General features: G+C 51.8%; 1 protein-coding gene across 6 annotated transcripts in view; it reads right to left on the bottom strand.

The window, feature by feature from the left end:
• Nucleotides 1–12,141, bottom strand: part of LOC133351928 (nuclear factor 1 A-type-like) — a 399,089-nt gene that overhangs the window by 30,071 nt on the left and 356,877 nt on the right. For all 6 annotated transcript variants that reach the window (XM_061567537.1, XM_061567542.1, XM_061567543.1 and 3 more), the window contains one exon: nt 3,908–4,005. In XM_061567537.1, the coding sequence (XP_061423521.1) occupies nt 3,908–4,005 (98 nt within the window). The remainder of the gene's footprint in view (nt 1–3,907; nt 4,006–12,141) is intronic.

Raw genomic sequence — 12,141 nt, 5'->3', positions numbered from 1 at the left:
ACACCGTTAAACCCCAGCACGCTAAAGCACATCTCAAGCATCCGATTCGTCGCTCAACCGATCCAATAATCGGCAGGAACTCATCCGTCGTTTCAACAGTCGACAAAGCCGCCACTCTAACTCTCGCCACACCTCGCGCACGCACACACACGCACGCACACACACACACGTACGCACGCACACACACGCACGTACGCACACACACGCACGCACACACACGTACGCACTGCACACGCGTACGAACGCATGCACGTGGAGACAGGAATTTTCAGCTTTTTTAAGTGGGTGGCCAAGAAGAGTAATAAGACAACGGTGGCCCACTCGAGATTTGTGGCCATCACGTGACTTGCCGCGGGATCTCTGTGCACCGCGCCACACCTGACATCGTTTTTGAGTCAAAGGCAAAAGCGGCCGATGCGGCCGAGGCAGCCGCAGCAAGGGGGCACATATCCTCCATCGCAGCTGCCCGCCCGCCCGCCCGCCCACCCGCCCCGACTCTCTCACATCAATCTCGCCCGGGCAAAGGCGTTTGGTGCAGAAAATTTCTACCAGGTGTGAGTGTGTGTGTTCCAGCATGTACCATAACCGTGCCGGCACGGGCCTTCGGGCAAAAGCTCGTGCGATCCAGTTAGCGGTTTCCCGATGGGCGCGGTTTCTGACGAACGCTATGTTTCCAGTTTGTCCGGAGCAATCGGGCAAAAATTAGGGTCCCGCTAACCACTCCGGCTACGGGGGGTGCAGACGGTAGACCGCAATCGCATTCCGACGCATAGCCAAGCGTGGCGTGCCGGCGATGAGAATCGAGCTCTGCCTTGCGACCCGCTCCCACGTCGACGCACAGCTCGCCTGCTCTCTCGCTCCACTGCTGGATGGAGGCCTCGCCGCTCAGTGCTGGTCATGCGGGTTTGTTTGACCGTACTTCACCGCCTCATCCGTCCTCCTGCGGGTAGCCAGGTTACGGGCGTGAAATGTGGCGATGTTTAAAGGGTGATTGGTGATCATAAAGCCCGAAGTTTATTCATGTCGAATCATCAGAATATGTATTTATGCTGGAGGAATTTGATGAGCTATAAAGCTCTTGACGACAGGTGCCCAAGGGCAATTAAAAATGGGGATGGGGGGGGGGGCAGTGTTCATCCTCCAATGGAAATTCCACATTATCATGGCTGGGCCCAGTCCATAAACGAAGCAACCACTTCATTAGGGGACCTCCTGCCAGAAAGGGTAAAACCTATTCTTATAGGGAACAACCACTGTTGGCATCTCACTAAGTAGTGCTGAATCCAGCAGTGTGATACATCGCAGCCGTTGATCAATGATAGCGGTGAGCAAAAAGAATACCGTTGAAATATTCCACTGAAACAAATTGGTGTAACCATTAGAAAGTTTCGCTATAATCCACTCGTAGCACTTCCAGTTGCCAACAGTTGGAGCTGTCACATCCACTCGTACGTAATCCACATTCAGGCAGACAAAGGTCCCCCGTATAGCCTCTGACAGACTGTTGAGGCAAGTGCTGTTAGCGAGCGCCTATGAAGGCTGGCACGGCACAAGAGGGGGTTGGTGGCCAGCACAATGCCCGGCCGCCTTTGATCTTTACAGACTACACCAGCTATTCAATGGAGGCTGAGTCGACTTAGGGGAGGCCCATGACCGGTTCAGATAATCGTCACTGGTGTTGGTCATGAGCGGGAATCGAACTCGGATGGCGGGGTTCGTAGCGCAGCGAGCAAACCACTGTAGTGCTGCTCCCCACAACACACTGATACACACCGAGAATTCAGCCAAAGTTGGAATAGCTGGGGTGGAGCACCCAACTCCTACCTCGGTGCTGCACTCAATACAATTCAACGTAAAGCAGCAGCCAGGGTGATTGATGTTTCAGCGGCACTCACTGATCCACTGCAGTCACTCGCTCACCAGCGGTCAGACACCTCCTGATTACTCTTCTATGGCTACGACCACGGTCACTCTGCTTGTGAATTTCACTCGGCGATTTCCCCACCCACGTTGAGGACTCGGTCTGCCAGACACCGACCGTCTGATCTCATCCACACGGTGTTCAACCAACCACAACGCACACTCACCCACTCACTCACCACACCGCAAGGTCACACCAACACAACAACAACCGCCATTCGCCACTAAGTGGCGGTGACGTCACCACGACGCTTGTGCCAGGCCATGTGCACCTTGAGGCTACGTGAAGTGTCTAACACCCGCTGGCAGGAGGTCACGGGGCAGACCCAGGTGCCACGGGTCGACTGACTGAGATGACACTCACATACTCGCACACACTCTCGACCACTCAACAACAACCGCCGTTCACCACTAAGTGGCGGTGATGTCACCACGGTGCTTGTGCCAGGCTAGGCGCACTTTGAGGTCACGTGAAATGTCAAAGGCCTGCTGGCAGGAGGTCATGGGACAGACCCAGGTGCCATGGGTTTATATAATAATAACCTTTCTCAATTCGAAGCAACGTGTTACAACACCCTTATCTGTCACAACTTGGTGGTGGTCCGCTTAACGGTTTTGGCCTAGGAGCGCTGCGCTCAACAGCTGCTGTGCGCAGTAAAAGTTAAAAAAAGAGACGACGTTTCATCTACAAATCACCAGGGCTAGGACAGCAAGGAAAAGGTCACGGCTGAAATTCCTACCTCTGATCCAGACAAATAAGTGACCACGGCCAATGCAAGACAAGCCATTCGGCGTCTTTAATTTCTTCCCCCCCCGCCTCCGCTACCCACCTTGTGCCGCCGCCGCTCGATTGTGCCGACTGGCATTCGTCGCAGGTGCACGGCTCAGGTTTTTTTGTTGTTGGCGCGTAAATTGAATTCGCGGGACCCATTAAATCCAGACGTAGGCACACGCACGCACGCACGCGCTCGCTCTCTCGGCGGTATGTGTAATGACTTACAGGTGCATGCGCGTACTTGGAGTGAGCAAAGGATTTTTGTTGTTGAATTTTTTTTTATATTAAATAACCCCCCCCCCACCCGCGCCCCCCCCCCGTACCACCTCCCTAAAATTGGTTGGCACACAAAAGGCACTGCCAGTTTGGTTACCAGAAAAAAACTCGGCGGTGAATGCCGGCGCAATCATAACGCTTACCTGCAGAACGGCGTGGCTAGCGCACACACACACACGCACGCACGCACACCTGTACACACACACACACGCACGCGCGTGCACGCGCACCCAGACACGCACCACCTGTGGTCGCACACATGCCGGAGGGGGGGGGGGGCACGCACGTACACACACACACACAAGCGAACGCACCTGCGTTGACACGCGTTTATGTACACGCGCGCACACGCAGGGAGTAATGCCTGTTCTCGTACGAATAGATACGGACACACACAAAGATAAATACCGCCTGTGTAGCCTACATAAACTATTTGGAAAAGTACTGTCAGCAAGCACCGATTAAGGTCGGAAACTGCGCGCCACTGCGCGTTTGGCCAGCACCATGGCTGGGCCACCTTAATCTCCGCCGTGCCAACGTTTACACAACATGGAAGGTAATCATTTAGCACTGAGCCGACCTAGTGGAGGCCCAGAACCGATTGACGCTTTCGCCACTTATCTTTGTCTGCGACCGGGAATCGAATTCAAGTCGCCAATTCTGTTTTGCATTATGCTAACCATGACAACACCTTTCCCACACATGCACACATACACACACACGTGCGTTCACAAACAGCCAAACAAACAACCATGCACAAACACACACCTGCAGCGCACAGCGTAGCAAGCGTAAATTTACAACACGTGTGAGCAAATGGTCTTTGAAAGCGTGGCTATGCGTGTGGGTTAGTGCATCGACATGCTGCTGCTGTTTATTTACTGATGTTACTGCTGCCGCTGCCGCTGATGTTACCGCTGATGTGATGTAGCCCACCTGAGGATGCTGGGAATGTATATTTACAAGGCCGGGGTCTCGGGGTCCCAAGCTCATGAAGGGGCGGTTGGTAGGGGGAGTGATGGGCGAGGAGTAAGCTGTTAAGGGGAGGCGACAAGGGCAAAGAAGGGCGAGAGGGGTGGGGGGAAGAGGTTTGAAGGATGGGAAGATGTGGGGAGGGAGGGGGAAAGGGGGGGGGTTGGGAGGGTTACGGAGTGCAGGGTGTGTGGGAGAGAGTCGGGGGGGGGGTAAGGAAAGAGGGGACACACATACGTTCATTCAGGAAGTGAAACAATGAATCAAAACAGAGCAGGAAGTTTTAACTGTGAGCAACGGAAGCGAGTTTCCGCGTGCGGCGACGAGCGGGCAGGAAAGAGCCTCTGTGTCGCTTTGAGATTAACTTTTTTTTTTAAAGATGTTTTTTTGTTGGTTCATACTTTTAAAACGTATTTTTGTTTAAAAAAAACAAAATGCCATTCGATAAAATATAATAAAAAACATTAAACATTTTTTTCTTTTAAATTGCTAATTTTCGTTGTTAAACGTATTCATTTTTACCCAAATGTACGTAAGACAGTTTTTTTTACGCGTTTTTGCTTCGTTAACGAACGCATGCAACAAAACGCGCTCTTCAATTCAAGCGCTCGTCTTAATGATTGTTTCAGAATGAACCGGTGGGTCCCCCCCCCTGCTTCCTTGCCAGAAAAAATAATCAACGTTCAAACGGTGGGGGGGGGGGGGGGGGGGGGGGGCGAGAGGTGGGGGGGGGGAGAGATGAGGACTACATCTCAGGCTAGCGCGGCGTGTAGCTGGTTGCACTCGCAGCCAGAACGCGGGTCTCTGCTTGTCACAAACGCGCCGATCATTTCAAGTCCGTGTGAGTAAGTGTGGGGGGGGGGGGGGGGGGGTGTAGCGGTGTGGCGCAGCGGTCAGCAATACGAAAACAATTCCTCTCGAATCCATGTCACCTGGGTTTTATTCCCAGCCACGGCTAAAACCGTTAGCGGTGGGAGTGATGTCTAAACCAGTCCTGGATTATCCACCCCTTTCACCAAACCCACACTGACCCAGCAGGGCAAAGTAAAACGAAATTATAAAATTTGAACAAAAATTCTGCCAGGAAAGGCCCACTGAGCTATATTCGGTAGCGACCTGGCCACAAATGATAGCTCAACGAAGTGGCTTATCGCGTGGAAATATATAACAGACAAATACTCTAAACGCACGCCGTTTCTAAATGCGGAGGGAAAAGCCGGAGGACCCGGAGAAAAATCCACGTGGCCACGGGATGAGTGAACATGCAAACTCCAAATGAACCGGCATCATCAGGGTCAACCCACGACCTGTAAACCAGCCGAGGTTGTTCACATCTCCTAGCCACCGTGGCGGCCCAAGGAATGGCTAAACAACCCCCATATACGAGATACGGTGTGGCGAGGTCGCCATCCAGCAGTGGTTGGACCAAGTGGCTGTACAAACGCCAGCGACGAGAGTTTCGCAAACAACACAGAACCGGCAGGAAATAGCAGGACAGATGACTACATCTCTATCGGGCAGCCCTGAGCCAGTGGTGGAAATTCCACATTCCCACGGCAGGGGAACACTTCACAGATGCACGCTTGATCTTGTGAAAGGGAGAATTTGTGGAAGAGAAGGTGGGATTTAACTTTTGCTGGGTCTGAACTGAGTTTGAAAACCTTCGCCCCTCAAAGAAAAAGATCACCAAAGTATCTGTGACAGACTGCTTGGGCAAGTGCTGTTTGCGAGCACCGATGAAGTCCAGCACGGGACGCGATGGGGTGGGTGGCCAGCACCACGCCCAGCCACCTCCATCTCCCCAGTGGCGATAATTTGTACACACTGTATAGCAGCCAAATACTCTTAAACGCGTGATGTTGATTCTAAATGTAGAAGGAAAAACCGGAGGACCCGGAAAAAATCCACGCGATCATGGGGGGAGAGACACGCGCAAACTCCAAATATACAGCAGGCGTCAGGGTCGGTATCGAACCCACGACCTCCTGTATGCCAGGCGAGGTAGTTAACATCTCGCTACCGCGTGACGTCATTCAGTTGGGATCAGACATAGCAAGCAGCTTCACTGGCTCCCTAGGTCGCACAACGCTTGGCAGGACTCAGTGAGGCTGTCCTGGGAAAACAAGTGTCAAAATAATAATAATATTAAAACTCTTCTTGGTTCTTTCGGTAAAGTCACGAAGAAGGGAAATAATAAAATAATAAAAATAAAACATAATAAAATAATTCTCACGACGTTTCGGCCACAACGCAAGCAGCCGTCTTCAGGTGAAAAACAGGTCTGTCAAGAAGACAGCGTCTGAATGAAACACCCCAGGCTTGGAGCGTCTATTTAAGCTGGGTTGGAGGGGGAAGAGCGCCTTGACAAAAGAATTTGCATATCAAGAGGAATTTAGCATTTTTATGGGAAATGCAGATATGGGATTAGTACTACTTGTGAAATGCGTAGGTGAGGACGGCTGCTTGCGTTGTGGCCGAAACGTCGTGAGAATTATTTAATGTTTTATTTTTATTATTTTATTATTTCCATTCTACGTGACTTTACCGAAAGAACCAAGAAGATGAATCCCTGCAGTCACGAAAGCTTTAAATCGAAAATTAAAACTATCATCATCGAGGGCCCAAGTGGCAAGTGGTCACCACACAGGAAGGAGAGTTGTCTCTGTCTCGACGTGCCTGCTCCTCAGTGTGTCTCTGTTTGTGTGTGTACATCTCTTCATGGGTGCTCGCTAACAGCACTTGCCCCAACAGTCTGTCAAAGGGTATAGGGGGGATCTTTGGCTTTGGATAGTCTCTACGTTGCTCTGTGCCTCTGCGTTGCTCTGTGTTTGTGTCTCTCTGCGTCTCTCTGTGTTTCTCTGTTTGTGTTATCTCTGTGTCTCTCTGCGTTTTCTGTCTTGGTTTGTCTGTGTTTCTCTGTCTCTTTCTGTGCTTCTGCATGTATGCGTGTCTCTCTCTGTGTTTCTATTTTTCTGCGTCTGTCTCCGTGCTTGTCTCTCTGTGTATGTTTCATTTGATAAGTCTCAGTCTCTGTTTCTTTCTCGATGCCTCTCTCTCTCTTCCCCAGCTTCACATTTTCGGGAGCTCTAACATCTTTGCCTCCAGCTTGGCCGCCTTTGCATGCCCACCCCTAACCAACCGCCAGGCCTGCTAACACTGCACACCAACAGCAGTGTGTCTGTACGTTCGTGTGGTCGTGCGTTCGTGCGTGTGTGCGTGGACAGCGGTAGTGTAGCGGTTAACACGCTGCGCTACGAACCCGGCGACCCGAGCTCGATTCAAGCTCACGGCCAATAACATTGCCGAATATTTGAATCGGTCCTGGGCCTCCCCTAGGTCGATTCAGCCTCAAATGAGTACCAATGTGTAAACATCACCACCAGGGAGACAAAGGAGGTCGTGCATGGTGCTGGCCACCCACCGCCTCGTGTGCCGTGCCGGCCTTCACAGGTGCTGCTCACTAACAGCACTTGCCCCAACAGCCTGTTAAGGCTACACGGGGGGGATCTTTGTCTTTGTTGCGTGTGTGTAATCGCGAGTCTCGCCAGGGTCACCGACACAGGGCGCAGCTGTTGAGGAGGCATCAGGGCTTAATGTCTCTCTGAACGTATTTAGGTTTACTGGTAGACCGACTTAGGTCGCTACGCGGTCAGCAGGCCACCAGCCACAGCCACAGGCAAAGGCACCCGGGGCGTGATGCGACGGGCGGCATCACGGTTCTTCCGCCGGTGTGCCAACCGGTAGGTGACAGGAGGCACGGACGACGAGAGCCGTCGGGTGTCGGGGCGCCAGAGCGAGGGGGTGAAGTGAGGTGAGCGTGGGGTTAGAGATGGACTGAATGGGATCGGGAGACGGGGGCGGGGGTGTGGATGGGGACAGAGGAAGCGGGGGGTCAAAGGGGAGATGCGGACTGAATGGAGCCCCTGGGAGTCACCACCCTAATGCTACATCCACTGTGTACACTGAACAGCGTGCAAAATGCAGAGCCTGAAGTGGATTAAAAACAATCAAAGTTAAAGTTTGCTACGTTGTGCACAGCCTTCCGTGCCTAGCACTCGGCACTGCTGCATGCCGTGTGACCGCACTGCAGAACAGGTTGCTATAGGCTGCCGCAGAGGCTACGTGCTGGGTAGTAGAAGGCATTGCAGCGATATCTATTGTTGGACCGTACACCTATGCCCCCCGCCCACCAAGTCTGTGCACCTCGTCTTCTGCCGACACGGCCGTCCAATCCAGCAGTGAATCGGCGGAAGGGGCTGTAACGTGTGCGTATTGCTGAAATGCTGTGCATTGCATTGGGTGTATGTACATGTATGTGTGTGTGTGTGAGGGCACGTATCTAAACAGGTGGCAGGCAATACGAGGCAACATGCCTCACCCCCCGCCCTCCCCGTTGACCCCTACTGCCCCCCCCCTGCCGCCCCTCCCCTCCCACCGCCCCCACCCCGCAGAGATGGAGCAAAGAGGTCGGCCCGCGCGTAGGAGCGAGGAGTATCGTTGCATCGCGTGATTATCAGAAGACACGGCAATGGCTTTGGCAGGAGGCCTTCATCCAGCAGTGGATAGATCACGGCTGACGATGATCGATGACGATGCTGAAGTGCACGTGTGTTCACGTAGAGAGTATGTGGCAGATGTGTACAAAACAGGAGAAAAAGTCTTGAACAATTCAATCTTTTTGCAAACCCCCCGACTGAGAGGCAGACGCTTTTAGAATGCGCTGTAACAGAATAGAATGAACCCGGGGACAGAATTATACATTGTGGTCATGTTTAAGGCCCATATATGGAGTCATCGGGCGTGGATTTGCCCGTATAAGGAACGGGTGTCGACCGATTTTAAGGATACAAATCTTGATCCATGCTTGATCCATGCTCGAACACATAGCTGTAATATTTAGAATACGTTTTCTTAGGTTAAAGTGATTCCTGTCACATTATTTGTGGATCTAAAGAGATGATTCGTGGATCGGAAAAGCCCACATTAGGCCGCACCTTGACGCCGATTGGATTTCTTCCACATTAACATAATTGATCATTAATTCTGTCGCGAATTTTATCCTGTTACAGCGCAATTGCAAATGTTATACCGCTGACGAGTCGCTGACGAACAAGCGGAAGGGACAGCACGGGACGGGATGGACACGTCTGACGGGTTAGACGCTTTCCCACGCGCGTGGAAAGCGTAAAAAAAAATAAAAAAGAGAGAGTAAAACCCCCACGCAAATTGGTGAATGGATTTACTATCGGTTAATCCGGAGGCCCGTGCATCAATTCGTTCTCATTGAGAGCCACTTACACGGAATCGATCCGCCGAGACTTTGCGTCTCGATTACATCGATGTCTGCCCTCGCTCCGCGACCACCACCGGGACGGGATTTTTTTAAATTTCCAAATCATTGCGAGTAATTTCCAAATTTGGCAAATTTGGACCGTGACCAGCAAAGGGACCCCCCCCCCCTCCTCCGAGTCCTAAAGCAGCTGCAAACCTCGCTGTTGGGTTGATCGCTTTGTTTCTGCGTTGCTCCGTGTTTCTCTGCGTTGCTCGTCGCTCTGTGACTGTGCATTGCTCTGCATTACTGCACGTTGCTCTGTGTTTCTGTGTATTGTTCTGTGTGGCTCTGTGTTCCTGTGTTACTATGTGTTGTGCTCTGTTATTGCACATTACTCTGTGTCACTGCACATCGCTCTGTGTTGCTCCGCATTGCTCTACGACGCTCTACGTTGCCCTACGCTGCTATGTGTTGCGCATTGCTCTGTGTTGCTACGCATTGCTCTACGTTGCACTACGCTGCTATGTGTTGAGCATTGCTCTGGGTTACTCTAGACACAGCACGTAGACAACGGGGGTAGCTTTGGACGCCAGAGTTTACTCAATGGTCTCCGCTAACGCACAGCGATTCTTGTGCGTGCGTGAGTTGGGCTTGCTGCGGTATCATCTTCACGATGCGATATTACATTTCCAATATGACGTTGATGGCGAGATCGGTTTGCCATCATTATGATTGTAATTAGCATTTTAATTTGCCTTGTTTTTGCACTTTGCCGTAATTCCAGTGCAAATAGAGATCCCGTAACGGTTCTTCAACCGGCGTTTGCTCAACACAACCTTGCCATGAGTGCGCTCATCGTCACAACTATAACACTAAACTATGTTTTGTTTTACGAGGTAAGGCCCACTGAGCTCTTTTTCAGAAGCGACCTGGCCACAAAGGAAAGCCCGATGAAGTGGCTCATCGCGTGCAAATTTATAGCAGCCAAATACTCTTAAATTCACGTTGATTCTAAATGTGGAGGGGAAAAACCGGAAGACTCGGGGAAAAATCCACGCGACCATGGGAATAGAGAGACACGCAAACTCCAAATATAGAGCAGGCGTCAGGGTTAGGACCGAACCCACGACTTCCTGTATACCAGGCGAGGTAGTTAACATCTCTCCACCGCGAAGCCTTCACCCAACAGTGGATCGACAAAAAGTGCCCCCCGACACGTGCCGATACCGTGGTCGCGCACGAGTGACGTGGAGCGAAACGCTGCAGAGTTAGCGAGGAGGAAGAAGAATAAAAATAAACGATGAGCACAACGAGTGTTCGATAGTCGATGCGCCCTACGCCAAGGATAGTCGCAATAATAACAGCAACACCAAGATTGCTAATGACAGGGCGAGTGTGCGAGCGAGCGCAGTCGCTCGCTAAAAATAACGCGCGCAAATGACATCTGCGATCACGATAATTGTAATAATAATGGTAATGGCATCTCGTGCAAACAATTAAATTCGGTCTACTCAAACATCCCTTTGATCGTTGGGCATATTTTGTTCCGTGGCCGGGTAATGGGACTTTGATTTTTGACGCTGCTCTTCTCTGACGAGCGTCTAAGAGGCCCCTTGGTGGTGGGAACCCAGCCCACCGGCACGTCGCGATCGCCTGTCGCTCAAGTTCCTGCGACCTACTGGTGGAGGGTGTCAACTGCGTTAATTGTTGTAACTGCGTTAATTATTGTAACAGTGTCTCTATGTACGGTATGCTGAACTTCTTTCGGCACACCGTACGTAGCCAACCCGTGCTCAACGGAGGTGTGCAAAGCCCCTCGTCTCTTGAAGACTTTAAAGCAATTAACAACGACGGGTGACCCTGTCCAATCACAGAAGGTCTCCCCCCCACCCCACGCCCCCCCCCCCCCCCCATGCCATATCGTACTTCGCCAAGCCGGTTGGTAAGCGCTTCATGAAGGTTGGGACCCAGGACCGCTTGAGATGTCGCTCAGTCACTGATGTTAAGCCGCGGCCGGCGATTGAACCCAGGTTGCAGGCTTCAGAGCGCAGTGCACGAAGCCAATACACTGCCGCTACCAGCTGGCTTGAACGCCTGAATGTAAAATTGTCGTTGTTGCTCTATGTCTACAGCAGCAGCCGTAAGACAGCAGAAAGAAGAAGTCCAGTACAAACACAGACAGACGCACAAGCACAGGCCCACAAATAAAAACACATCATAGGCGCAGACAAATGACCAACACCCGCACATGCACGGACACAAACAGACATGGCGCAAGCACACACATACAATCGTACACAATCGCACAAACTCACACACAAATACACAACAAACCCAACCACACATACACCCACTCAAATAAAAAAAGTATTCCCGTATAGCCTGTTGTGGTAAGTATTGTCAACACTAAGATGCAACACACATACATAGATGTACATCCCCATATAGCCTTGGACAGTGCTGTTAGTGAGCATCTATGAAGGCCAGCACGGCACACGAGGGGGTGGGTGGCCACCACCACACCTAGCCACCTCTATCTACCAAGTGCTGAAGTTTACACACCGCACCAGATACTCATTATTAAAGCTGGTCAAACCGAGGAGAGCCCCAGGACCGGTTCAAGCATTCATCGCCGATGTTGGCCATGAGCGGGAGTCGAACTCGAGTTGCTGTGTTCGTAGAGCAGCGCGTTAACCATTGTGCCACTCCTCTCCACAAATCCATGTATGATGAACTTCTTTGGCGCCGTACGTAGCCAACCTTGCTAATCGGAGGTGCGGGAAATACCGACGCACGTGCTCACTCGCACACTGGCGCACACACACACGACCGGCCACTTGCACAAAGAAGCCGGCCGGCAGATGAGTTTCTCTACCCGGGGGGGTCACCGTCTCAAAGATAGCCGGGCGAGGCAATCCAAGAGAAA

Source organism: Lethenteron reissneri, chromosome 39, assembly GCF_015708825.2.
Source record: "Lethenteron reissneri isolate LAM-NWPU_2019-01 chromosome 39, ASM1570882v1, whole genome shotgun sequence".
Taxonomy (NCBI): domain Eukaryota; kingdom Metazoa; phylum Chordata; class Hyperoartia; order Petromyzontiformes; family Petromyzontidae; genus Lethenteron; species Lethenteron reissneri.
The sequence above is the reverse complement of the archived record's forward strand: the minus strand, read 5'-3'. Positions and strand labels throughout refer to the sequence as shown.